The following is a 27898-nucleotide window of genomic DNA, read 5'->3' as shown; positions in this document are numbered from 1 at the left end:
AAAATCCATCCTTGCATTGGTGAGTTTTGTGCACACAGACACGGGTGAAAACAATTAACAAACAAGTATAACTGCAGCACAAGTGGTGAGGTGAAGAAAAATCATTTAACATGACATCTTTATTTAACCATTTCAATGAAAAACAATGTAGCCGATAAATTTCACTATAAAAAAAGAATGCAGCACAGATCGAAGAAAAACACCTGTGCTGTTTTCAAAACAATAATACGCCTTCATTCCCAGCACACCTCGGTACACAGAACCATTTCCAGACAGGACATTATTGGGTCTAAAAGTTTGTACCTGCTTGTGAAACCTCTTTGAGCATTGGAATAATTAACATTACTCAAATTAGCAAAGAGAGAGCAGACAGTGGGGTCTTGGAAGGACTGAGGTGTGCATCCTTGATGCAAATACTGAAGACGACTAAAGGAATGTAACATCGAGTGAAGTGCACTAACTCAGAACATTATGTTCCAAAATCCTGATTGTAATCTGTGGCAGCTGCACGCACGCACACACACACACACACACACACGCACGCACACACACCCTCCCCATACTGCCACGCCCATGAAATCAGACTGAACAGCTGATTCTCTGAGCAACAGAAACACAACTTCCATATCCTGAACATACATGTAGAAAAAGGCACAGGTATGGAGTGTTTTTGAAAACCTTTGAAAAGCCCTCAGAAGGAAAAGTCTGAGGGCTCAGCTGTAGCACCCGTATATGTGACAAACTACTATCATTTCAAATACTGCAACAAAGAAAACAACAACAGAACAAGAGACATGAAGACATCAATGTTTGGCTGTATTACAAAATGGAGAAGGGTTTGGGAAGCACAACTCTGCTAAGTGTTGAGTGCTTGGAGCAAACTGTTGCTGGTTCACTCGAGGTGGGAAGTGACGATATCTTGACCATTCCTTGTGAGAGTTGGACCGTCCAGAGAATCTGTCCACCTCCAGTCCCATTTTCTCTTATTTTAGTGTCCTAATTGGTGTAGAACCAGTTTGCTGGTAGCTGAGATGTGTGGATATCTTTCAGACTTTAGAGAGCCACCCCCCCTGAACTCAACCATCCCACTAGCACACCACCATGACCAGCCCTTACTAAGCAGGCAAGATGTTCCTGCTGAGCAGCGCTGGTCCGTGCCCCAGTGAAAAAGGTTGAGGTGTCGCTGTTGCAGGTCCAATCAGAGTGTTCGGGGGTTGTACTCAGGCAGCTTTTTCAGTCTCTCCTCTTCCTGCTCAGTGTCCTGTCTGGCAATCACCAGCGTGTGAGCGTAGCCCATCTCCACCTGCGCAGACAACACATGAAACTCAGTGATCCTTTCCAGAGGACAGGGACATGTTACTACTTCCAACCTCAACGCTGACACAACATCTTAAAGTTTCAGCTTTTATTCTTTGAGGCCTTCAGGACATCAGGTATAATAACAGACAGAGAGCTTTCTGCTGAGTGAAGTGATGCTCTACACATGTTCCTCTTACCAACATTGTGGCTCATCACTGCTCAAATTAAACACTATCTGAACTCAAGATGAGTTTCGGATGCATAACAGCACAGGATGTTTAAGTAAATGTGTGAGTGGATATGACCAAAGCAGGGGAAACTAATTCAACAGTACAGTTCAAGTCAATGTATTTACATGAACTTCAGTTTGCTTTCTCCAGAATTTACTTGGGGAACATTAGAGACACTTAATCTACACAGCAGCATTTCTTTTTTTAGATTAAGACTATAAAACACTGTACTGGCATTTATGGTGCTGAGAAAAAAAAAAAAAACCTTTTCAATTAAGCCACACAGAAGCTGACATTTTTTGTTTTGAGTAAAATATCTTATCCAACTGTCACATGGATTACCGTGACACTTGAAACACACGTTCTCCGCAGGAGGACTTGAAATTAATTTGATTATGTTCAGTTTTCCTCTAGTGTCATCATCAAATACCTTCAAAATTGTCATTCCCATCAGCCTGAGCTGCACATCATGTTTAGTGCTACAAACACATGCTAGCATGCTAACAGGCTAATCTCAGATGGTGAACATGGTATATATTATACGTGCTAAACACTAGTATGTTAACATTGTCACTGGGGAGCATGTCAAGCAGGCTGATGTCGGCACTTTAGCAGCTGGCACTTTAGCATCCCTGCTAACAGCTGTTAGCAGGGATGTACACTGCAGTCTGGTTTCGATATAACCCGATTTAGATTTATGCACTCAGATGAGCCCAATAAAAAAACATTTTTTAGATGGTTCAGCATTCACTGTGTGTTAGCTAAAAAGGGTTGGGGTCATACGGGAAACACTGAATCATTATTAGAACTTTGTATTATATTGCCACTTACCTGTTCAATGTAGATGCCATCCAAGGTCTTAACCTCCTGAGCTGTGGTGGAGGATTTGGGTTTATTGTCTCCATATCCCTGAATGTCCATGAAAAGATAAAATCAGTGCTGAGCTCCCAAGCATCACAGCAGTCACAACAATCCCACCCCCACATCTGCTGAGGCCTCAGGACTTACCAGCTCTCCAAATGTGGGTGAGGGGCCCCAGCTGATTGTACTCTCATCTGCAGCAACGATGATGCTGCTCTTCCTGTTAAATACAAATACACAATCAGACTTCACACAGAGAACAACTACTATACGCCAGTGTCAAGCTAGGGATGGTCGTCACTAGCCAACACTTGTGAGCACCAGCTTCTGCTTTCCTTTGCCCACGATATACTTAACTACTAATAACCTGACCCTCTGCGTTGTCTATATACAGTTTTACAACAACAGGAGTGCAGGGTCATTCTAGAACTGTCATTAGAATCTGATGATATGCATTTCTAAAAATGTATTGGTTGACACTTCAATATGATGAATATTAGTCATTAGATCAAATTTTAAATTATAAATATGAGCTGAACGTCATGCATGCAGAGGCAAAATGACTGAAAATTATATATGTAAAAAAAGTGCAGAGCAGTGGAGGCACCTCGCAGAAACTGCTGATTATGACTCACAGCACTCTCGCCCCATTTACTGTACATTTGCTTTGAGTTTGAACCACAAGTATTTACAATCAGGCAGAAACTCATTTTCTGTGTATGATCTCCTACAAGATGTTTGTGTGTCTAGAGTCTCAATAAGATCTTCCATCAATTCTAGTAGGTAGCAGTTTTTATAGTATTTTGAGGATATTTGATGATTTTTAAATTATGTTTAAGGTTATATAGGTATCGTAACAATATCATCATGAATTATTTTGGTCATTTTCGTTAATGAAAATCTGATTGTCCACACAAATAAATAAAAAAGATCTGCTGCTACAGAGAGAGAGAGTAAGAACAAAATACGCACCCACACGACATACTGCGGATCTTCCAGCCACACAGATCCTGCACGGATTTGGGGTACATGGTTGACTCTCTGGAAGTGTTTGTCACCCCCCAGAAAAACAGCCCTCCTGCAAATACCACACTGGTCAAGAACTACAAGTACAGCAACACCATACAGCATCATTGATCACATGAGTCACTTTAACTTAGCTTAATATTTAGTACTTAGTATCAATAGCTTTAGCCTGAACATCAGCAAAATTAAATTGCACCATGATGTGCTGTCCTCTTACCCATCTCATTAAGAGCAAAGGAACACTGGTAGCCTGAACAGATCTGACTGGCACCACGTCCAGGGAAGTCAAACAGTTTAACCAGTCGGGGAACCATCTCGTCCTTCTGCTCTGTGTGGCCCAGACGACCGTAACCACCAAAACCCCAGCTGAACACTCGCTTCTGAGAGTCCAGCACCAGCTGCGCGCACAAACACACTTAAATGTTTAGTTTAAAGGATAATGGCATTAGACTTTAAGCTTTGTTAGAACTGTTTGATTTAGTTGTAATGAGATTGATAAGTGTATATTCTCACTGTGTGGTTGCCCCCGCAGGCCACATCTCTGACCACCACGTTAGGCACAGGCATGACCTGACCGTCCTTAGACTTCTCAATAAAGATGGCAACCCGACGAGGAATGAGCTCACAGTCAAATTCAATGCGCTGGGCACGAGCTATGAATTTCCCATCACTGTTGTGACCTGCAGTGCGAGAGTGGTCAATGTTATACAAATATATATACAGACAATATAATTAATGCTAGATCACTGAGTTAACCAACCAAGAATAAACTTGTCAGTGCTCTCAGGTGAACAAAATGATGGAAAGTAAACACCACTTTTAACAGTGTTGTTGCACTGACATAGAAAGGTATCACACTACCCTGCCATGAAAAAACAGAACTATAATTATCAATTTATGTTATAATTGTATTATAACCAATACCTTAAGAATGACAGTGTTTAAATAATAGCCAGACTTCAAGTAAATAAAATAGTGCTGACTTGCTGTCGCTGCTCCACATGCATTTGCTTCTAGTGACGGTGCATACATGACGTACTACCGTGACAAACCAATCAACTATTTGCAGAGCTTGAGTCTAAAATAGCAGGTGTCAAGAAAATCGAAGCACCGACGAACACAGACATTCCTCCATTTATAGTAGATAGATAGCTAAGTTACTCAAACACACAACAAAGATGAAACATGGAGAGCAATGATTGTGTTTGGATGCTGTGAATATACCCAGCTGTCCATACTCCGGGCAGCCAAAGGAGTACAGGTTTCCTTTGCAGTCCACCACCATGCTGAATTCAGCTCCACAAGCCACCTTCACTAGGGGCTGGCCATTGTAGGAAATCTAGAGGAAGAGAGAAAGTTCACAACAGAGCAGCACAATGGATTAAGTTATTTATGCTACAAACATTTACTGCTAAAGCAGAAAAACATCCTATCTTCATTTGAGCTGTATCACAATTCTACTGGGAATGAAAGCTAGTTTAGCTAAGTATCCACAGCCTAGCCTGTGAGATGAGCTGCACCTCTGCTGCTTCTCCTCAGAATAAATGTCTCCATTGCACACAACCTACTACAACAGGGTCTAATACGCACCCAGATTTTTGCAGAGTGCTGCGTCACATTCTAAACATGATGAATATTCATAGTCAGTCTAACGTTTGATGTATGCATGTCTGAACAGTTGTTAAAACCTTCAAAATAAGCCACAACATAAGCTGTGCATGTGCACGCATGTTTACCCAACAAACTTTAACTCAACCAAACAGGGTGGCATATTGCCATCCAGGAGCCCCTGATTTTAGACTGCATGAATCTGTCAGTGTTCTGTTAATCAGGGGCTGTGACAACCCTGCTGACAGCATAAATACACTATAATAATTTGAACATGAGTCAATGCTTTCACCCACCCTATGAAATAAGCAGCAGAAATATGGAAATTGTGTATCTATGTATGTATGTATGTATTGCAGTGTGCATTTGTGTTAGCATATCGGTAGCCTGACTCTGCAGCATGTTCTACGTGGGATGGTGATGACTTACTGCTGCGGGGCTGAGGACGGCATCAGTTTGGTTGCCTTGGCCAAGCTGGCTAAGCTTGTTGTCACCAAAAGAGTACACAGTGCCATCGTCTGAGGAGAAACCATGAGCAAACAGTCAGCAAACACAGCAGCTTTTATCAACCAACATATTCTGTGGAATGGGTTTTAACATTGAGCTATGTAAGTTGGACTCAACCCCCCCGATGACCAAGACAATCAAACTTTGTGTTAATTCCAAACAATGAGTACAACAGATCGACACCAATTAAAAAATAAATATCTGAAATCAGCTGCTGTGCTGTTTGGCTATAATGAAAACAGGCATCCTTGATGATAAGCCAGCCCTGGGGCTCTACCTGTGAGTGCGAGGGTGTGATTGCGTCCACAGGCTGCAGCAACAATCACACGATCTGCCAGCGCCTCGATTAACTTGGGAGCCTCCAGGCGTTTGGTGTCGCCGTGACCCAGCTGACCTTTGTCATTACGACCTGAGGAAGACATATCAAGCACAGTGATGACAACTCCTTCAACTCTGGATATAAAGCTGCATACAGCCCATTACATTTGTGGTTTAATGCAAGGTTTTGAAACATGCTGCATTCAATCCTGAATGCAGCATGTTACTTACCCCAGCTCCACAGCTTGCCCTCAGTGGTCATCAGGAGACTGTGTGCAGAACAGGGCCCAGACACCACACAGCTAACCTGGACATCGCTCAGACAGCCGTAGCGGTGAGGACCCCACAGATTCTGGCCCAGGTTACGGAATGCAGCTGGAAACGGAGACATCATTATACCCATAACACAAACAGACTATCTGTCAATACAGGGGGTGTCTCAATATATCAGTATTCAGGATAACCTTAACTGATAAATAATTATTGATATCACGTTAATAAGGCATTTAATAATATCATGAAAATCAAGTAATCCAATGCCTCTCTCATTTCTATTTCTTTCTGTGGTGATGCAGTAACTATCTGTTTCACACACCAACATAGTAGGTGTTAGTTAATAGTCATGTTTGGGCGACATCATGTGCTGAAAAGAAATCTTGTCAGTATGTTTATCATAATGCGTTTCCCAAAAATGAGACAAATCAAAACAAATTACTTTTTTAAAAAAAGAGAAAAATGGAGAAGAATATCAAAACCTTACAATGTAATGCTTTCTCATCAGATGGATATTAACATGGATATTGATGGGGGGGAAAGTCAGGTGTATTAAGAGGACCGATATATGCGAGTGTGTGCAGCTTGTTGACTTTGATCGGACTGTTGGGAGGAGGTAGTGCGATTCTAGTGCTCTTCTTCACTTGCATAGTAGCCTCTTCACTCGTCCTATCAACAATTCCACCTCAAGCTTTAATGGTTACTCAACTCTCAGTCAGCTGAGCCATTTGTGAACGTTCTATACACAAACTATCAGTGAAATGACAAACAGCCACCCAAGAAACATTTAGTTCAATTACTTTTAAATCCCTAAAACTGGGCACTGTGTATAACTATGGGTATATCTTCCATACACTACTTTTTGTTGTTAATTTATTGATGCAAAACTACTTAAATCAAAGCTGTGACTTGGCACTTTGATGAAGTATCCATTTCAAATTAAAAATGTAATATGCTGAAGTACAGAGCCTGACGAACAAAAATGAGTGACAGTCCAATACTTCTAGCCTTGAGTGTAACTGCACAACAAAAGAATTATTTGAATGTGTGTTTGGTGCTGTGGCAGGCACAGCATCTCGTCTATCTAGAGATGGTCTTTGTCTATGCAGCTGCTCCTGCTGACACCCCAACCCCCATTCAGTCTCAACAAAGCTGATTTATCAGTGTGTACCAGAGTAATGAGAAAAGGATAGAACAAGGCAGTGCACAGACTGCCCCAGGCATCAGTGGGCCTGCAGCAGGGGGGGCAGCACAGAAAATACATACATATGAATAGGCATTAATGTCACAATCAATTAATGGGATATCAATGGTATTAACACATATGTTGCCTGTGCATCCCAAACAAAAGCACACATATAAACCTACCAATTACCAATCTATTATTGATTCTGTCTGGCTGTACAACTCCCTACGTCGTCTCTCTGCACCACAGTGCATTGTCAGGAAGAAAAGAGAACATCAAATCTAAACATCAGATTGGTTTTATTTACTTGTTGTGACTATTTCTTAACCAACAACTGTTTATCAATCCACCCAGCGACTTCCACGACTGCAGTGTGGATTTTGGCATTTGAAATCCAAATATTCTACCTTGCTGTTTGGGCACCTCCTTTCTTCCAATCAAATCCCAGTTGGTTGCTCCAAAGATGAGTAGTTGACCTTTTACCTTTGGGCATTCAAGTTTCTGTCGAGAGGGAACAATGAGGTCAATAACATGAATAAAAGTTCATATATTGTAGCATTAATTCAAAAACCTTATTATTTCTACAACTGCAGCTGATTGGCTGCATCTGTGATTTAATTAAAAGAATATTTAAGAATATTGATGAACAAGAAATTTTAACATCATTCTAGTCACAGACCTGCAAGTAACTTTGCTTCTACAATAACAATCCCCAAAAAATCCATCTTTGTTGACACTATGGATAAAAAGTTTCCGAAGAACAGTGGGTGAACACTGAAACCCCGAGAATACTTAATTCCATGGCAAGCTGTCCTAAATATTAGGCAAAACACAGATTTTAATAATTTTTTTGAGATATTAATCCAACATTCGGGACTCCTGGTCATACACAGATGGGGTAAAAAAAAAAACAGATTTCTTGTATTAGTAACCGTATTTTGAGTTTCCCAAAACTGGCATGGCAATTAGGTTTTAGACACTGAACCAAACCCACTATTGTCTCTTTGACGTCATCTGCCACAGTGACTGGCTGCAGACCAGACTTGGCAGCGGGCCTGCCAGGTTTCTTGTTGTTCTCCTGCTCGAAGTCAAACTCATCATCGCTACTGAAGTCTCTCTCTTTCCTTTTCCCGCTGGCCCTCTTCTTCTTCACCCCACCATTCCCTGAGATGTCCGTCACCTTCTTGCGTGGCATTTTTCAATAAGAAGTGGTTTCTGTGAGAAAGAAGCAGCGAATGGGTTAAAAAGTGGAATTAAGAATGAGACTGCTTACAATTAAAATATGGTGATTTCATGGGATATTGGAAAGAAAAGTAAAGAGATCTTGCTTCTAACCCAATAAATATATAATTCAAGAATAGTTAAAGAATTAGACAGTACAATTATGATACATGATCATTCATCTTAAGCAGCACAGTGAGACAGAAAATAATCAAACATGCCTCAATAAAGAGGAACAATATGGAGGAATATCTGTTATCTACGTTACACCCCAAATGTGCAGATACCAACATTTGCACATCATGAGTGGAAGAACTGCATTATTACAGCAATGAGGAGCCCTTCTGTTCGTTATATTGACTTAAAGAAGTGAACAGTTCAGACTTCACACACACACACACACACACACACACAGGAGAACAGCATCTGTCCCTCAGCAGTAAGTTTACTTTACAGAGCCCTGGCTCTGTTGAGGAGTAACAGTGGTTAAATTAGAAAATGGGTCCACTTTCCCCTAAGTTCATTCTTATTCCTCTTGTGTTTAGAGCCAGGAACAGACAAACCAACAACATACTGAACCGTGTGCCGGTGTCGCTCCACAAGCTAGCTGCTAGCCTCATTAGGCTAACGAGCTAACCACTGTCGCTCTTTGTTCACATAATGCCCGGGCAGCAGCTAGCAGACGGGCTAACACTCACCGTGTAAAGTGAAGGCTACACGGTGAGGCTGTCGCTACACAAACCCCCCCGGTGAAGTTTGTATCAACACACTAGACTCCATAGTTAGACTGAAATTGATAAAATACAGACGGACTGGTGGGCTTCTTTGTGCTAACCTCGCTACTGTAAGCTAACAGGCTCTCTAAATAAAGACGTGGGCACCAACGTTACATTCAACGATGCGACAATACAAACTTTTCAACATTTCCGTCATTGCCAGTGTAATAGTTGAGCGCACTCACAGGCTGTGTGATCCTCTGAAAGAAGACGATGTTAGTAGTCTGACTAAGGTAAGACTAAAAGACGTACCGGTGATTTCCTGATTCAGCAGCTCTCTGTCCGTCTCCGGGTTGATTGATTTGAACAAAAGAAGCTGCAGTCTGCTTTCACACCACGTGGTTTGCATTTACTATTCATACAGGAAACCAAGCAGCCACCGACACACGGGGGGCCGGAGGAGACAGACTTACAAGTTGTGTCCAAGGTTACACTGAATACTAATCACACACTGGAATAAAACACAGACAACACGTGTACAAATACTTCAGTTTAGGATACAATGATCTGCTGTTTAAAAACCACTTTAAAAACTTTTAATAAACCAACTAATCCAACTGCCTTCACCATTGGCTTCTCTTTTCCTTCCAGGGAGGAACTTCTACCTCTGTCTCTCTGTGTCTGTTTGTTTGTTTGTTTACCTGTCTTTTTGTTCATGTCTGTCTGTTTACCTGTCTGTTTGTGTACCTGTTTGTCCCTCTGTCTGTCTGTTTGTTTGTAAACTTGTCTTTCTGTCTGTCAGGGTGTGTAGAGGACGAGAAGAGCCATGTGAAAAAATTCAATATTTCACAGAAGATGAGATTACTGTATTTCCTACCTGGATGTTGGATTTGTTGTGGTTCCTTCAATCTGACTCGTGTCTCCAAAGTAAGTACTACTAAACTAACTAATGGTATATATTTTCTATGCAAAAACAGCTAATATATGCTGAAGACAGAATTTTCAGTATGCATTATCCACTCTGCCATCATGTGATGCCATGAAGCTTAATTGCCTCCGCCAATGAGGATATGTTTTCATTACTGTTTGTTTTCTCTTTGTCTGTTTAGCAAGATTACACAAAAACTACTCGGCCGAATTTCATGAACTTTTGTGTAGGGGTGGGACATGACCCATTCAATCAATCAATCAAAATAGATGAGAAACAGATGAAAGCCAGAACTACCCCAGAGGTTCATGCATCTTTAAGAAACAAGATGGTGTTATTTTACGTGGGCAAGATAATACAAAGTGCTTCACAAATAAAAATCGCACAAGTAAAATGCCATTTGAGAAAACAAACACACAGTCATATAAGAATAAATAAAAGAATGTGTGTTCCTGTTTACTCTGGTTAAAAGCCTGGCAGCTGAATTCTGAACTGTCTGAAGGCAAAAATCGTTTCTGTATCTTTAAGATTTAACATAAGAGGAATTCTACCAATTCCTTGGTTGATAAAACATGTTTGTATGAGTTTAGTGACATGCTGCTACAATCAAACAGGACGCCAAGATTCTGAACAGGTCTCCAGTAGATGGCAGTATTTGACTGTTTGTGTTACCGGGGCCAAGAACAAGAATTTCTGTTTTGTATGAGTTTAATTGACAAATATCTCAGCCCATTAAGGTCAGCTGGCTTAACAGGGTCATAGAGCTGTGTGTCAGCATAACAGTGGCAAGAGACATCATGTCTACAGATTTCAGTCCTTGTATTCTGCAGATAGATCCTTTTGACTGCTGTCCCCATTATTCTGGCCCAAGCTGTGTATTCATTTGTATTTTAGCATGGACCCTGTTGTTAAACACAAGGCCGTAGTCATGAAGTGAACATTGGGGGGGACCAAAATCTCACAATTCATTATTAACACACAAGATGAATTTGTATTTTGTTATTTAAAACAATGTTTAATACTGTATTGTAAGTCTAATGTGTGATTGGTAATATAAACATGTTTGTGTATTTTATATAACTTTATACATTCATTTTTTTATATTTAAAAAAATACAATTTCATAAGTATGTCAAATTATATAAAATATACATAAATATCTTTAAATTAGCATGTATACATTAGACTTAAGAAATAAGACAGCAAACGCATTAGGGCCCACAATGTTCAATATTTTATCGGATTATTTTTTAAACAATGAACAGAAATATATGCATTGCTATTGATCTATGAAGACAAGTACAGTTATTAGAAAAAGGTTTAGAAAATTGGCTTTGATTGATCCTACACTAACCTTCTCTAAGAAAGCAACTGTGAACCAGCACTAGCACCAGCCTGGAACTGGAACCTGGTTCGCTTGGTGGAAAAGGGATATTGGACAAAACGCATGCAGAGCTGCTAGAAACAGTATATGAGCTACACTACTCCGTAATTCCTTAATCATTCAAAGTTTCAAAGTGACTATTTCAGGTGGTGCTTTTCTGCTTGTCGTCATAGCATAACAGTTTTATTATTATTATTTGTCAGCCAGTTTACAATTAAATTTATTGGGGGAATTTGACCATATTTAAACTAAAGACTATTATGACTACTGCCCTGGTTAAATCTATTGTGGAGTAACAGTGGTTAAAGTAGAAAATATTTCCACTTTTCTCAAAGTACCTTCTTCTTGTGTTAAGCACCATGAACCCAAAAACCAACAACATACTGAACCACGTACTGGTGTCTCTCCACAAGCTAGCATTAATTAATTAATAATAATCAATTAATCATTAATCATTAATAAATCCCACTCCCAAATCCCTGTTATCCCATTTATAAATGGATCAATCCTCCTTTCTGCATTTGCTTTGTTTTGTTTTTTTGACAACTGCTCATTCAACTTTAAACTTGGTATGTGTGTTGGACCCAAGTAAGTGTAGTGTCTACTGGTGTCTAATGAGTGCTCACATATTTTTCTTGCTGATGCAAAAATTAATTTGCAAGTGATTTTCGTAACTGTATATTACTCCAGTGATGAAATGAATAATATCCTATGTTCTACAAATACTGATTCTCCACTCCAGGAAAAGGGATAATCGACACTCACCTTTTAATTTGTTAGGTGCACCTAGATAAATAGTATAATTCAAAATGCTTGCAATAGATTCTCTCTTCCCCAGGATTGTTAGGTTCAGTTTGTATTGAACCTGAATTTCTTGAATTGTGTACTGGGTTCTACTTCGAGGTGTAATATATATCTAACATTTTGTCAACCTTGATTCATATAAATGGGATGGACAAAATGACTTTCAAACAGATTCAATAAAAACTGAATATTATAATCCCCTATGGAGACAGACTTTATATTGTATTCTATCATTTTTTTCTCCTCCCAATGAATTTTATATTTGACGGCCTAAACATGCGTAACTTTTGCTGAAACTTTTCATAAATTCAGATGTACGGGAAATTTCCGTATCAAATGTTTTTTGTGAATGGGCTTGCCCTATTGATTTGATAGCACCCCCTAAAGTCCAGTCACCCACATCGTACTTAAACAAACTCCTCCTAGAGGATTAATCAGATCGACTTCAAATCTGGTCAGTACAATCTAACCACCTTGATGATAAAAAGTAGTACTCTTTGTGAGTTTTTGTTGGAGGGCTTGTCTGTGGCGTCAAATTTCAATGTTTCGCAGTGAGACAGGAAGTTGTTGTTACTTTAGTGTACATTATCCAATCTGCATCAAACTTCACATGTTTGATAAGAGTCAACACATTAACACATCTACATGCCAATTTTTAGTCATAGCGGCCCCTACTGGCAACAAGAAATGACATGTTTTATACTTTGGTATACTCGCCAAACGCTTTTGAGGGGGACTAAACATGCTCGAAACTTCCAACCACACGTTGGAAAGGACAAACATATACTACCAATATGATCGACCCCTACAAAATTTCCACGAAGCAGCCCCGGTGGCACGTTTCACCGACATCAGTAGGTATCTGTATCATGGCCAGACTTCCAAAAAAAGGGTAAGGGTTATGATGACAATGATACATTGACAATCTGCCCAAGACTTAACATGTTTAACATGTACTTGGCTTAACCCTATTTATATGACAAAATTCCACATAGTCAAAGCACCAACTACTAGCAACAGGATGCGCGCCTCAACAGGATGTGACATTAAACTCCTTCATACACTGTGCAAACGCATAACATAGTACCAAGCCGTGTCAACCAACCTCCAACTGCGCCACAAATGCAGCACACCCTGAAGCATGGGACCCAAAAATTGTAGTATTGAACGATTCATGAGATATCAAGCTTATTAAATGATCACTGCACTAGTAAAACAAAAAAGAAAAATACAGTGTATGAAAAATCCATTTAACAGTTAAACAGTTTTAAATTTAGGTTTTAAAGTCCTCGTCACAAATGACAGTAAACGCTCACACAAAGCAAATACATGAACAATGTGCAATGTATTTCACTTCATTTCTTTTTATTTGATTTAACTTTGGCATTTAACATTTTCTGTAATTCATCAGTAAGAACTGAGAGAGCTGTAACATTGGGTGAAAAACTGGAAAAGCGCTACATGAGGTGACAGTGACATTTTGAAATCATGAACTGCCCATAACAGGTAACAATATATCCAGAGTCAGCAACCTTCAAACCGTTGTGTTTTCTAACATCCAGCAGTTACAAATATCATTATAATTAATATGTCTTGACTGTGTCCACTTGACATGTAAGTCCAATAATAACTGTGTTTACGCTCTAGGTTTGGTCTCTACCATCTTCTGGAAAAATATTTGGCTCATAAGCTGCCACATCCATCAACATGTTCAGCAGCTGGTGAACATGGGAGTAAAAATAACTGCAACATCCTCCATATGTCACAATTTAATCAAATAAATAGGAAAAGAGAGGAGGTAAGTAAACTTAATTTATGCTTTAAATGTCAGACACAGTGCTTCACAGGGACCAAAACAGAATACACTACATATATTACAATAGAAAATAGAAACATGTAGATACATACATAGTATAAAAAGTTAGCACCAGCAAGTGACTGGACAGCAATATGCTCCGCAACAGTATGTAACTTTTTGAAGTAATATTTAGTCCTACACTAAAAATAAAAAGTTACGTACTGTTGCTTTAATATCAGGTGACTCATTTAGAAACCAAACGATTTTATGAGAGTTCTTCCAACTCCAATTTTTCACAATTTAGAAAGCAAATGAATGTCTTAGTTGGAGGTGACAAATTATTACATTATCCAGCAGTTATTACATGGTCTACTACAAACTAATCTCTGTCATTCTCCTCTGTCACTGACTCATGTTCTCTTCTTACTGAAGTCCTTATGTGGCTGCAGCCAGGCCCCAGGTCAGGTTTGCGCCCTCTGCTGCTCCTATGCTGGCCGAGTGGAGGACTCATCCGCCTGCAGCCCCACAATCATGGAGCCCAGGGTACCATTGCTGCCACCATACCGCTCCATCTGAGCTGCCACGCTCAGGCCAGGAATGTCTGTCCGAGGCTGTGGTGGAGTTTGGCTCAGCATTGAGGTGGGAAGAGAGACTGGGGTGGTGGCGTTCTCACTGAGGCTCTGCACTGTCACTGATGACTGGCACAGAGGTACAGATGAGGTGAATTCAACATTACATTATTTTCCCGTCAATTTCATATAATGTTTGTCAAAAACACAAAGATTGAAGGTTGGTGGCAAACTATTTTCTTTATCTATATCAATGGCATTCAATTTTACAGGCTAGCTGTCAAGCTAAGCTTTAGGTGGATGTAAATGATTTGCTTCTCACTGGTAAAGTGGAAGTGAAAGTGCGGGACACATTATAAATACAAATGTGTATATATGGTAAATTGACTGTTCTAGTCTTATTGACTACTCAAAACTTTAATGCACAAGTTACATTTACCCATTTATTCAGCGCCTCTATACTATACGACCTAATATACTATAGCATACTGTACTATACTCTTATATACTGTACCATACTATACTTTATTAAAGCATAGTATACTATACTATACTATATTATAGCATGTGCTATAATATAATATAGCCTACTGTACTATACTATAGCCTGCTATACTATACTACACTATAACCTACTATATTATATCAAAACCTACTATTCAATACTATACGATGGCCTACTATACTACAGTTCACAACACTACACCATACTATACTGTATTGTACTGTAATATAACCTACTATACTATACAATACTATACTATACTTCTCTGAGGTTTCTGTTAGTTTTTTTTTGTAGTTTTTATTCACTCTCGTTGAAGGTTAAGGGAACGGGATGTTGGACCTTATTAAGCCCTATGAAGCAAATTGGTATTTTGTGAATATGGAGAGTTGAACTGCACATGCATTCAGCAAGAGCTGCATAACTCAACTTTCTACCTAAAACAGCTATATTTCATAAACAACATAATGTGAACAGCATTTACAGGTCACAAACTAATTACAGTAACACCAATATGACACGGCATAGTAAATAATGAAACATACCTCAACAAAGCCCAAAACACAAACTATGTGCATATACATTTTTTTCCAGAATAAGATGGACATGCAAATCAGTGAACCTATGAACATCTTAAATATAACAGAGAATTTAAAAGTGACCTAAAGTACTGACAGAACATAAACAAAGAGCAAAAGTTAAATATATATAATATAAAAGTAAAGGAACCCAAAACTAAAATCCGTGTCTCGCATCGCTTTTGTACAAGAAGTGTAAAAATAAACAAAGAGTTATTGGAAGCATAGAAGCAAACAAAAAGCCAATGTAAGCCAGAAGTGTAAAACATGGAGCAAAACAACTGCACGACATGGACAAATATTCTGACAGGCTACATGGCTCTTCAGACAGGAAACACTTAGAAAACTAAAGCAGTTGAACTCACAGTGCCCACAGAGACTTGACTGCCGGCCACTGTCTTCTTCTTCTTTCTGGCCATGTTGGGATTCCAGTGGCAGACCAGACTGTCGTTTTGCACACTGTAGTTCTTATGGCCAATCAGCCAGTATGTGTTCATCTTTCCTTTACCCTGGCAGGAGAAATAATAAAGAGGAATGATGCATCCTGGGTGTGACAGCTAGTCTATCAGAGAGATTATTGTCAATGAGAAATACAATTTAAAGGATGTGCTCACCCACATAACAAAGTCTACCAAGAGCAGTCTCAGTAAGGTTTTAAATGATCTATCTATCTACTGTATATAGGTGGGCATGGAGGAGGTTCAGAGACAACCTCCACCTGTACCAAGGGATTACTCCTCAGGTTAAGAGGCAGCAGCAGAGCGGCCACAGGGAGAAGGAACACGAGGAGAGACAGACAAAGAGACTGAGCTATTGCTGGCCACCTTGAGTTTAGTTATAGGAATTTATCCTCAATATCTCCAAACCTGGCACAACAAAAAAGGCATATTTGGACTGAATGAGAAGATATATTTATGTTGTTTTGGATTTATATTTGGTATCAGTACTCAGGCTCAGTCACTTGTGTTACCTTACTCTACTTCTCTCACCTCAAATTTTAAATCATCTTATTACTCATCGGTATTGCCATTATCCCCATTAGCACATACTTCTTTACAGTGATAGCTTCTATCTATCTATTTATCTATCTTTACACTTTTTACATTCACAATACAAGGTGAGAAATAATATAATATATTTAAGACCGTCGTATATTTTCATAACTATATTAACCTTGAACTCTAATATTACATTAAAATAAATAAATGGGCTTCGCTAAATGGACTGGATTTTCTCCTCTTCATGACCACTAGTGCTTTCCGTCACTGATCACATTCACCTATTCACACACACATATGGCCTGTGGTATACATAGCACATTGTCTATCATTCACACATCCCATTGTCACAAACAGTCATCATGGGCAATGTGGGGTTCAGTGTCTTGCAGCGACATGCAGATTGGAGCGGCCAGGAATCTGAGCCACCTGAGCCTACACTACAACACAGAAAGTAAACTTCACAGCAAGGCTGAGATCATGTACCTTCACTTCAATCTCTCCCCGAAGCTGCAGCTCGTAGGCGTTGTCTTTCATCAGAGCCAAGTAGGTTTCTGAACTGGTGTGGATTCTCTGAGCTGACACACAAACAATGATGAAGGACAATGTATCTTAACAATATTACTGATTTCTAAATACTTCCAGTGGGTGCTGCCAAAGTCTGAAATATTCAACTCCTACAAATAAACAAATTTTCCACTGAATGTGTCTTGTGTGTCTAGGTGCACTTACGCAGGCTGGTGGACTCCATTCTGGAGGCTGTGTTGACAGTATCTCCAAAGAGACAGTATCTTGGCATCTTAGAGCCAACTATTCCTGCCACACATGGACCTACAGAGTAGAGAGACAAAGAGCTGTGCTTCACTCTTTTGCTAGAGGTAACAAGCATTAACAGTTCAATACATCACACAGTACAGGGCCAGAGACAAAGAACAACATAGTGGCTGTTTTTTTTATAGTGGCTGACATGCTCACTGTGGCAACATGCTGCTGTTGGAACAGGCAACAGATATCTATCATTGTTGCTATCTCACATGCTAGCATTCTAACATTTTCTTATGAGCAGTAAATGCAAAGCAAGGAGGCTGCTGGGAATGCCATTAGTTCTGCAGGTATTTGATCATCCTGCACCACTGCACCTTACTGAAATACTTTTTTTCTATATAAACAATATTTTTCTGTATTGAAAGGTGTATATTATTATGTACATATTGTTACAATATGTGTATATTATTATGTACATATTGTGACAACTCCTGCTCCCTGTCAGTTTTTCCTGTGCGTTGTGTGTATATGGGTTTCCTGGTGGGAGGAGCTAGGAACATCATTGCACCTATGGGTACCTAGCAGGAGCAGACTGAGAAAATAATTGAGGACGGGAACTTACCAGGCCAACCTATTCACGAAAAGTACCAGACCTCTTGTTTCGTAGGCTAACCCTATTTGTTGATACCAGACTTGTAGACAAATAGGTGGCGCAGTAACTCACTGCCCTCTGCCATCTTTTCTATTACAACATCTTTGTCAAGTGTCATAAGAATCTTTGTTGCCACAACCTAAACAGTGAAAATATGATATTTCATTGGCTTATACTTTGAAATTCGACATCAGATTGTCCTGATATTGTCTGGGTGAGACACTGAGGTGGTTGATTAAAAATGTTGGAAAGAGATTTTTTTTAACACTTGTACCATGAGAGTACTAATATTTAAAAATAAATAATTTCGTTTTCGCCTCACTTTTGCCGCCATTACCTCTTTGAAAAATAGTTTGTCACTGATGCCCAATGAATCATGGGATATGTTTTCGGCAGGGAAGGATCCACATGGATCCACTCAGCCACAGGCGCCGCATTTGGAGGAGCCTTCGAATTGGGACAGCCTAGTTGTGCCGATTGTGAAGCAATTGGTCTACAAATGCAGCCGACAAAGGATGTGGCCCCTGAATTGAGACACAGCATGTGTGTTGTGTGTATGTGGGAGGAGCTGGAGCATCAGTACCATCTGTGGGCACCTGCTAACAGTCTATAATGTGTGGCCTTCACTAACAGTATCTCTCTCTCCTTCTCTGCAGGCACCTGGTTGGTTATGCTGCAGCCTTAGTTGTTTCCATGCACCTTGCAACACTCACACATCATGTTCACTCACAAAAAGACCCTACACCACTGATTCTAACAGTGGTGTGTCTGCCATTTTGTCATGGCCTTAAAAGCCTGGTTATGATAATATTCTCTTTTTTATTTTATTTCTTTCTTTATTCATTTAACTTTTTAAAAATATTTTCATTCTCTTGTCTACCTCAGTCTGACTTGTCTGCTGCTTTAACAAGGGAATTAACCCTATGTGGGATCAATAAACTTATCTTATCTAATACAAATGTTGTACCGACGGCACAAGATAAAAAGTAAAGGATTCTCCTATTTACAATTGTGTCACTATTTGTGGCCAGACAAAAGTTAAAGCAGCTTGTTCCCTTAAGAGCATTAATTCTTCAGCAGATTTCATTTAAATAGTTTCCAATCTACTGGGAAATGGTGGATTGCTCCCTATAGGTTGGCAGTGAAGTGAAGTTGCTGCGTGATCTGAAGAAGTTTAAATATCTCAAGGTTTTGTTCACGAGTGAGGGTGACCAGAGAGTCGGCTAGGGGCACCGCCAGTGATGCAGGTGGTGTCCTGGACTGGAGGAGGGAGCTGAGCCTTCAGTTTACCTGTCTATATTCCAACCCTCACCTACGAGCTTTGGGTCTTGACTGAAAGAAAGAAATTGTGAGTATCTGGCAAGAATAAATTACCTCCACATGGTGCCTGGACTGTGTTGACCTGTCAACATACAATATAAAAACATACTACATACATTGTCATTTAGCGTATCAAGGGAAGTATTTGTCCGTTGAATGACAGGGAGCTCCTCTCACCTGTGTGGATGCCGGCTCGGAGCTGCAGTCTCTGGTTGGGCATGTGAGGCATGGAGACCTGTCTGACAGCTGCTACCAGATCAAGCGCCATCTTGGCAATCTCATCAGCATGCCTGTCCCCGTTCCGCTCAGGAAGACCGCTCACCACCATGTATGCATCCCCTATGGTCTCCACCTGGTTCGACAGGTTGGTAGAATTTGCTTTAACACATTCATGTTAGACATGATTGCTTTGGCGACATTTCATATTCCAATTTCTCCATTGCAAATTCAACACTTCAGGTTGTATGTTAATGACATGATTTGTCCTATGTTCACTCCCCTGGATCAACCATCCCTGCTCTTATTATTCCTGTCTCTCTCCTGTTTATTTTTGCCTCCTTCTCCGATCACTCTCCACCCACCCACCAGAAGTCCTATGACTTTTTACCTGTATTCAAAGCTGCTCAACTGTGTAATAGGACCCACTCCCATAGGGTGCTCGGTCATTACATTCATTATTATTTATATATGTGTATATATGTATGTCAGTATGTGTGTACTGTCTATGCATTTGTCCACAGCTCAAGAAACAACTTGTGTTACATTCAGACAATACACCAACTGCTCCTGTCTGTTTCTGACCCTATGCGTGCTAATGCTAAAGGAATAGTTCAACATTTTAGGATAAGTATATAGTGAGATGTTGAGTTAGATCTAAGTCTCATGGATTCAAGAGGTGGTTAGCCTAGCTTAGCATAAAGTCTGTAAGTCAAGGGCAACAGCTCTCCTGGCTCTGTTCACAGTTCACCAGTAGAAAGAATAAGGAGTTGCGTGTTGGAACAACAGTCAGTGAGTTTAGCAGGGCACTCTCAGACAGAAAGCAAACTGTTAAAGAAAAGAAGTGCATGTGTGGATGTTCTTTTGCGTGCATGTGAACATTTCATTGTTACCTTGTAGACATCATACGAGTCAATGCGTGTATCAAAACACATGTAGAGGTTGTTGAGCATCTCCACCACTTGCAGAGGAGTACAGGACGCAGAGATAGAAGTGAAGCCTACAATGTCGGAGAAAAAAATGGTCACCTGGAAGAAAAAGGAGAGAAGTGACTATCAGTGATGAAGTGTAAGTTGCACTGGATAAAACTGGACAGAAATACACTCAGTTACCAGTTTATTATGTAAATCTAGCTTAAACTAATGCAATCTACTTCTACAACAGACCAACTGTAGATCCAGCACTCGTAAATATTAATAAATAGATACACATAAATTATAAGACTCATACCAGCATTAAAATTGTGGCTGTGCAGTGTCTCCTTTGACTTGATATATTCTTCTATCTGACATTGTTAATGCATTCATATATAAACAGCATTTTCTTGTTGTAGCAAGTGAAGTTTGAGCCATAGACAGTTTTTTTAACTGCTTTATATGCAGTTAGTTGTTTTAGTCCAGAAGTTTCCAAACTAAATGTTGCACTTTTTTTAGGGTCACATGATAACTATGAGATGATTAATGGTCAAATATTGGCCCCAAATTTATTATTATTATTATTGAAAACAGAAAAAGTTTCAACCTAGAAGTGAAGTGACAGTTGGTTTTGAGGGTCATCACTATTCAGTCAATTCATGTCAATTCCTGAACTCCATTCCAAAGCAAAACACATGGTACCTGCCCATCAGTGGAGTAAAGAGCAGAAAACTGCTAAACCTGGTAACACTGGTCCCCAGACACTGAGTCACAAGCCAACAAATGTCGGGAACCACCAATTAAGTATAAAGGATACAAAGTGAAAAGAACCACATTTAGAATTGATATGTAGTAAAGTCATGTCCAGTAAAAGTAGTAATAATTTCAAATAGATGTAAGGCCATTATAGTTAACAGCCATGCCCTGGTAACTGGACAGGTCGGATGTGTCCAAAATGTATTTCTTGTTTCTAGGCACGAACACGATAAAGAAGTATTTGCAATATGTCTGAACGTCTTCACTTATAAGGTTATTTATTTAAAATCAAATGTCAGTATTAGTTTCCATAAATCAGATATAAGATCAGTCCAGTTTTTTTATTATATGGATTTTTCTTTATGTGAATCAATATCTTTAGTCAATTATAATCATTATATTAATAAAAAACATATAATTTGATGTACGGTAATCAATTACAAGTTGGTTGTATGTTGGTAAATCAGCTTAAAGATGAATAAACAACATTTTTCACATATTACATAATTGACACACTTTTATCCTTTCAGTGAGAAGGTTACATTTAAAGTCAGATCGGTCTTACTGGATCATTTTGCGTTCACAAACAACTGAAAACTGAAAACAGATTTGACATAACAGTATTAGTACAGGTCAAGTTTTAATAAACTAAATAGTACACACAGTACAATTACACCATCAGAGCTTGTTCACTCATTCTAGAATAGAAAGTAAACTGGTTGGAGAAAATGTCAAATTTGTGCCAAAAATCCTTGTTTTAAAATAGTATCTGCAGTGGATGTGTCCGTGTCAGTCAGGCATAGGACCTCTTCATAAATGTGGATGTCTCTTCCAACGTTGCCTCATTCAGTGTTACTTATATGTGAATAGTTTAGACCAAACACTGTTGACTTTTTTGATTATGTATTAACTATTGCCAGCAACCAGACATTGAAAGACAAAAGCATAAATGAAAAAGGCAATAACGTGGGGTATAAGAATAGATATTTTCATCTTCAATGTATTTTATTAAATGATATAATTAAACAGATATCAATAAATAAGAATCATCCCTGAGTAGAGTCCCATCCATCCATCCATGCCAATCCCCGCTGACATTAGATGAGAGGAAGGAAACACAATAGTTGGTATCTACCTGTGTCTGATTAGTGAAGTCTTAAGTGTAGAAAACCTCAGATTTCTTCTGTGGTCTTACTTAACAGGTGTTGCATTTATTGCCCAGGACAAGCAGAATCAGGGAGGCTGTGAGTGGACAGCATCACTCTGGCCTCAGTAAGTCATATTTTACATTCCTGTCAAACGAGAATTGTTGGGTCTTAGGTTTTCTTTCCAGAAAACCTGAAAGCTCCACATCAGTTTCAAAATCAGCCCACAGTCCTATTCAGGAGCAGCCCTACTCTGTGCAGAGTGCTTTTGGTACAGCTGCTTCAAACCTCTTCAATAAGCCAGACGCAATTTTCACCCGCATTACTTGTTTTATCTTCTAATGAATATGGAGCAGGGCAATTATAGGTAATTACGCTAACAATAGCAACAAAGGCAGCAAACGCACACCTTCATTTAGCATGTTTGCGGATCTTGCAGAGGTTCCCTCTTCACAGCAGCAGCACCCCACAAGCCCTTGTATCATTATAAACTCTGAATTTGTTTGGGTGAATGATAAAAGTGAATGGGAAGGAGCATGAAGGGAAAGATTGTTGTCTACTTTCTACATTTGCCTTTAGGAAATGTTTTATGACTGACCGGACACCACTCTGACTCAAGCTTTTCTCCACTACTTCCTAATTTCTGTGCAGCACTAGACTCAGAGAAGGCTTCTGATTATTAAGCCACTGAGCTCTTGTCCCACTGAACTAAAGTACAACATTTTGGCACTATGTAAGGCAAACCTCTATGCTCTCTCTGGCTCATCTTTTTTGTGCATTTCACTTTAATATGTCTTTTTGCATTGGACATGTGTCATAGCTTATTATTGTTCCTTGTTGCAGGCTGAGTGTAATGAACATTACAACTAAAATAACAGCTATTGCAGTCTATTATACAATGACTTTAACACAACAACAGTTGTATGAATTACCCACAAGACTAAAAAGTGAAAGCTCACAAGTCCAGACCAACAAGTTCCAAGTCAAATCCAAGTCAAAGTGTTTCAAGTCCTATACAGGACTTTATGTGTCCTTCACTGAGTTTAATTCCAATAACATTTTCAACACAGGGCTTTTCTACTGATCAGCTATGTAGGCTTTAAATCCAAATTAATTCCACATAATATCTCCTCTGTTGCCCATCTGACACACAGCGTTATAGCATACTGAAAGTTGATTTATTGACCACCTCTTTATGAAATAATTTTAATCTTGCAACCTGACGAGACAATAAAGTAATTCAAAGTCAAGTCATTGGTGTAAATGTTCCAATAACCAGTGAGATGATAAAATATGATTCACAAAATTAAGTGTGAGTCTCAAGCCTTATTAAATGCCAAAGGATTGCATGGTGATTTTGTACAATTGTACATTTGTAACTATTTGGGGTTTAATATCGTGCTCCCAAAGCAGTTGGGCATCAAACCACTTCCACACCTACACTCCTTCTCAGCCACAGCACAACAATTGTCTGGTCTGTTGGCTGATCTAGCGTCTTGCTGAAGGGAACCTCAATATTGATAAAGATTCACCTCCCAGCCCAGATAACTACTGACCTTGCTTTCTAAAACTTCTTTATTCCACACAGTTCCAAGCTCCACCTTCAGTCTGAGCTTTGGTCACCTCAGGCTGCACCTCTGCTGTGATTCAACATAGACTCTGAGATATTTAGTTTCATCTCACACCTTCCAACATGAACCGAAGAGAGCATAGTTGCCTCTTGCTCTTGGTAATTTCCCTTCAGCATCAGTGAAGCCCTGTAGCAGGAAGTTGACTCTATCAACAAACTGTCTTTTGAAGAACTATTAAAACTAGAAATTAAAGATACACAGTGCAATGTGATTATTCAGTTGCACAGCACGTGGCTCCTTTCAAATGTATTTAAAACTGCTTTTGATAAATATTTGAGGAGAAATTTGACGGTTTTAAAATAGTCTGCACCAACCTTTTCATAGCTCTCGGCCTGGACATGTTTATGTTGGCGAAGCTGCTTTGCGACTGACTTGGGCAACATTTGGTTCAGCAGATCTTCAGCCAGCTGCCTCTGGCGCTTCAGGTCCTCTGTCCTCTCCTTCAAACTTTGGGCATAATTCTGTATCCATTCTGTCATTTGCTTGAAAGAGAGCATAACCACCGGGTAGATGAGGCAGGCGATGGCCAGCAGGCAGATCCTCATACTGAGGCCTGAAGACAAGGATCGAGACACCAACCTGAGAGCCGGCACTGCACTCTCAAATAAGCACTGCTGAGTGTTTGTCAGAGCTTGAATTCCAAGGTGAGACCCAGACAGAAGCACTGTTCCTGCTCCAGAGATCTGCCACAGACTTGAATCAAACATATAGGAATGTTTTACATGCTGGCTTGAGTTTAACTTCAGATCTATGTTCTCTAACCAGCAGTCATTCAGTTGCTCTGTCAGAACCTTGGCGAAGCCGAGGTAGCTCAGTACGTAGGTCCACTTGTACTGGAAGTCAGTGTTAGCTGCCATATGGGGAAATTCCATCAGCTGGTGGTTGAGCTCTATAAATGTTACCAGAAGTCTTGCAGACAAAACATCTCTCCAGTTAGAACTCTGTTTGACTTTGACTAAAGTATCTTCTACAGTACCCCAGATGTCCAGAAGTCTACCAATGACCACGGTAAAAGCAGAAGTACCTTTTTCACTTGTGCTGTTAGCATACATTGAAGTATTTAGAAATCCTTGAATGCTCCTCTTCATCTCCTGGCAAAATCCAACCAACTCCACACTGCAAGAAAGCCCGTAGCTGTTACTGTAACCTGCCATCTCACCACAGAGATGACCAAACACTGGAAACAGAACCTCGGAAAAACTGGCTTCCAATGTCTCATTGCCTGTGTGTTTGGCAAATAAATGTCTCATCTTTTGCAGCTTACTGACAAGTTGCAGGATAGCTATCGTCCTGCACGAAGTCAGCTCGTCGTAGGCAGCCTCTGTACTGTGCAGCAATTCAAAGTGGGAGCTAAGATCAATGGATACAGAACCAAGAAGGGCCAGCAGAGAGAGGAGGCAGGCTGTCAGAATTCGACGAACAGTGCGACTACTGCCAGACAGGGGAAATATGGAACACCTGGAACACAAGAACACAACATTGAAAAGCTGAAGGAGTGGTGTGGGTTCAGTGAGCTCCAAAGCAACTAATTCAAGACAAATTCACATATGAGGTTGGTATGCATTGTGCTTTGTTGGTTTTGGACAGTTGGACAAAACAATGTCAACGTTAGTCAAGTATATGAGAAATAGGGGGTAGGATGTTCAGACTGACACATTGAAGCCTATATGACAAGAATTTGTTCTTAGAAGTATGGGCCCTAATCAATACATGAATTGCATTTACTTATTAGTACTACTTTTATTAGCCATTATCCTCTCTCTCTCTCTCTCTCTCTCTCTCTCTCTCTCTCTCTCTGACTCCAGAGCAGCAGGATCCAGATCCACTACTCAACAACGATTATGATTAATTATTAATTAATAATCATAATAATAATCATAACATAATAATAACCAGTGCTTCTATCATTAATAACATCAGTACATCTATAAATATCACTCATATTATTTTCAACAACTGTTCCTGGTCTCTTTCTCTTCTCTCCCCTCTTTTCCACCCACCTCTCCTTTCTCCCTCATTTTTCTCCTCATCCCAACCGGTTGAGGCAGATGTTCGCCCACACTGAGTTTGGTAATTCAATTAAGGTTCAATTTTATTTGTATAGCGCCAAATCACAATATACATTATCTCAAAGCACTTTACATAGAAGGTCAATGTAATGTTCTTGCCGTTTAGAGGGACTTTTTCCTCTTCACAGTTCTCAGTGTTGGCTAGTGTTAACTGATAGGTTTCTCTATAATTTGATAATATGAAGGGTGTTGACCCTACTGTGTAAAGTGCCTTAAGATAATGTATGTTGTGATTTGGCACTTAAATAAAATTGGCTAATAGTTGATTTGAAAATGACAACACAGTGGTTTCCATCATGTGAGTGCAGTCAGAGGGATGAAGATGTATGTGAGAACCATCCTGACTCCACCACTGACACAAATCCAATCTCAGGCAGCATCTGAATCACAACATGACAATGTCAAAACTCTCTGTGGAGTTTAGTTCACCTGCAAAGCTGACGGTCACTGTCGGCATCCTGCTGCGTCCCTGGAGCGACCCTCCTCTTCTTTATGAATCTTCTGGTGAGAGAGGCCGAGGACCTGGTCCCAGATGTGAAACACTGTTCTTTCATCAAGTCCAGCGATGACATGAGACTGATGCTGCAGAGAGACTGACTCACACACTCATACAGACACACACAGTCTCTGCAGCACCGCACTCAACACACGGCAACAAGTCAGCAGCAACAAGCTTCACAACTTCCGCTTACAAACTTCAAAATAAAGGTTTCAAATTTGTTATAGTTGATTTTTGTGTGTATAGGGTTGTACGGGAACATGGTTGAAAATGTGCCAGGGAATCGACCAACGTGTCACCAACACACGCGGATAACGGACTTTCCAGGTGATTCTCACTTGTTGACACCAAAATAAAATCAATTTAAAAACCATTCATCCAGCCTTTAACATTTAGATTTCACATCTAATATTTAGATTTCACATTTAGATTAAGATTTAGTATTTAGATTCAACATTTCACATTTAGTTTTGAAATTCAACATTAGATTTAACATTTAACATTTGGATTAAGATTTAACCCTTAGATTTGACATTAAGATTTAAATTAAACATTTAGGTTGAACATTCAACATTTAAAATTTGGATTTAACATTTTGATTTAGGTTTAACATTTAGATTTTACATTAAGATTTAATTGAACATTTAGACTAACATTTAACATTTAGGTTGAACATTTAACATTTAGAATTAACATGTAACATTAACACATTCCGGAGGGCTGACATCTAGATGATGTTCAGGAGAAGGTATTGGTGGAATGTCTGATGGGAGGGTGATCTTAATTATACTAATAATAATCATGATAATAATAATGTATAGCACCTTTCAAAACTTATCTACAAGGTGCTTTACTGGGGGGATGCCTCTACCAGGACAAAGACAAGTGCTATAGATGCTGTGACTAATGTACACCTTTCACTAAGGAAATATTGCTTGTAGAGAAATGTACTTGAGTAAAGTGCAGTGGCACACACACACGCACACACACACACACACACACACACACACACACACACACACACACACACACACACACACACACACACACACACACACACACACACACACACACACACACGAATATATGGGCAAACTTTCACAATAATGACAAAATATATAATTAC

At 39.6% G+C, this 27898-nt stretch overlaps 2 protein-coding genes across 4 annotated transcripts; both read right to left on the bottom strand.

The window, feature by feature from the left end:
- Positions 1-86: 86 nt before the first annotated feature.
- On the bottom strand, positions 87-9702 carry rcc2 (regulator of chromosome condensation 2). Of its 3 annotated transcripts, none has more exons than XM_035159896.2 (13): positions 9558-9702; positions 8303-8523; positions 7716-7809; positions 6081-6224; positions 5809-5940; positions 5454-5542; positions 4641-4755; positions 3930-4096; positions 3634-3814; positions 3363-3468; positions 2538-2610; positions 2361-2438; positions 87-1303 (listed from the first exon to the last, which is right to left on the bottom strand). In XM_035159896.2, the coding sequence occupies exons 2-13, from the start codon at positions 8501-8503 to the stop codon at positions 1199-1201; spliced, it is 1485 nt and encodes a 494-aa protein (XP_035015787.1). In that variant the 5' UTR covers positions 8504-8523; positions 9558-9702; the 3' UTR covers positions 87-1198. The 3 variants fall into 3 exon arrangements, with proteins under 3 accessions (XP_035015787.1, XP_035015788.1, XP_035015789.1); XM_035159897.2 differs by having other exon boundaries at positions 9491-9683; XM_035159898.2 differs by lacking the exon at positions 9558-9702 and adding an exon at positions 9228-9380.
- Positions 9703-13708: 4006 nt separating this feature from the next.
- Positions 13709-27169, bottom strand: LOC118110495 (receptor-type guanylate cyclase daf-11). The gene is made up of 8 exons (XM_035158267.2): positions 26703-27169; positions 24519-25662; positions 20652-20786; positions 19720-19894; positions 17538-17636; positions 17292-17383; positions 16173-16316; positions 13709-14856 (listed from the first exon to the last, which is right to left on the bottom strand). Exons 1-8 carry the CDS (start codon positions 26843-26845, stop codon positions 14644-14646), a joined length of 2145 nt encoding a protein of 714 aa, XP_035014158.2. The 5' UTR covers positions 26846-27169; the 3' UTR covers positions 13709-14643.
- Between the last annotated feature and the right edge of the window lie 729 nt (positions 27170-27898).

This window comes from Hippoglossus stenolepis, chromosome 6, assembly GCF_022539355.2.
Source record: "Hippoglossus stenolepis isolate QCI-W04-F060 chromosome 6, HSTE1.2, whole genome shotgun sequence".
NCBI classification, from domain to species: domain Eukaryota; kingdom Metazoa; phylum Chordata; class Actinopteri; order Pleuronectiformes; family Pleuronectidae; genus Hippoglossus; species Hippoglossus stenolepis.
The sequence above is the reverse complement of the archived record's forward strand: the minus strand, read 5'-3'. Positions and strand labels throughout refer to the sequence as shown.

Bases quoted from the DNA above. Each gene is read 5' to 3' on its own strand.
- LOC118110495 (XM_035158267.2), bottom strand. From the start codon at position 26,845: ATGTCATCGCTGGACTTGATGAAAGAACAGTGTTTCACATCTGGGACC. The intron at 25,663-26,702 runs GTGAACTAAACT...CTTGTGTTCCAG, and splicing joins AGTGACCGTCAGCTTTGCAG to GTGTTCCATATTTCCCCTGT. The intron at 17,384-17,537 runs GTAAGTGCACCT...TTTGTGTGTCAG, and splicing joins AATGGAGTCCACCAGCCTGC to CTCAGAGAATCCACACCAGT.
- rcc2 (XM_035159896.2), bottom strand. From the start codon at position 8,503: ATGCCACGCAAGAAGGTGACGGACATCTCAGGGAATGGTGGGGTGAAG. The intron at 7,810-8,302 runs GTGGGTTTGGTT...CCCTCTCGACAG, and splicing joins ATGACGTCAAAGAGACAATA to AAACTTGAATGCCCAAAGGT. The intron at 4,756-5,453 runs GTAAGTCATCAC...CTCTTCCTCTAG, and splicing joins CCGTCCTCAGCCCCGCAGCA to ATTTCCTACAATGGCCAGCC.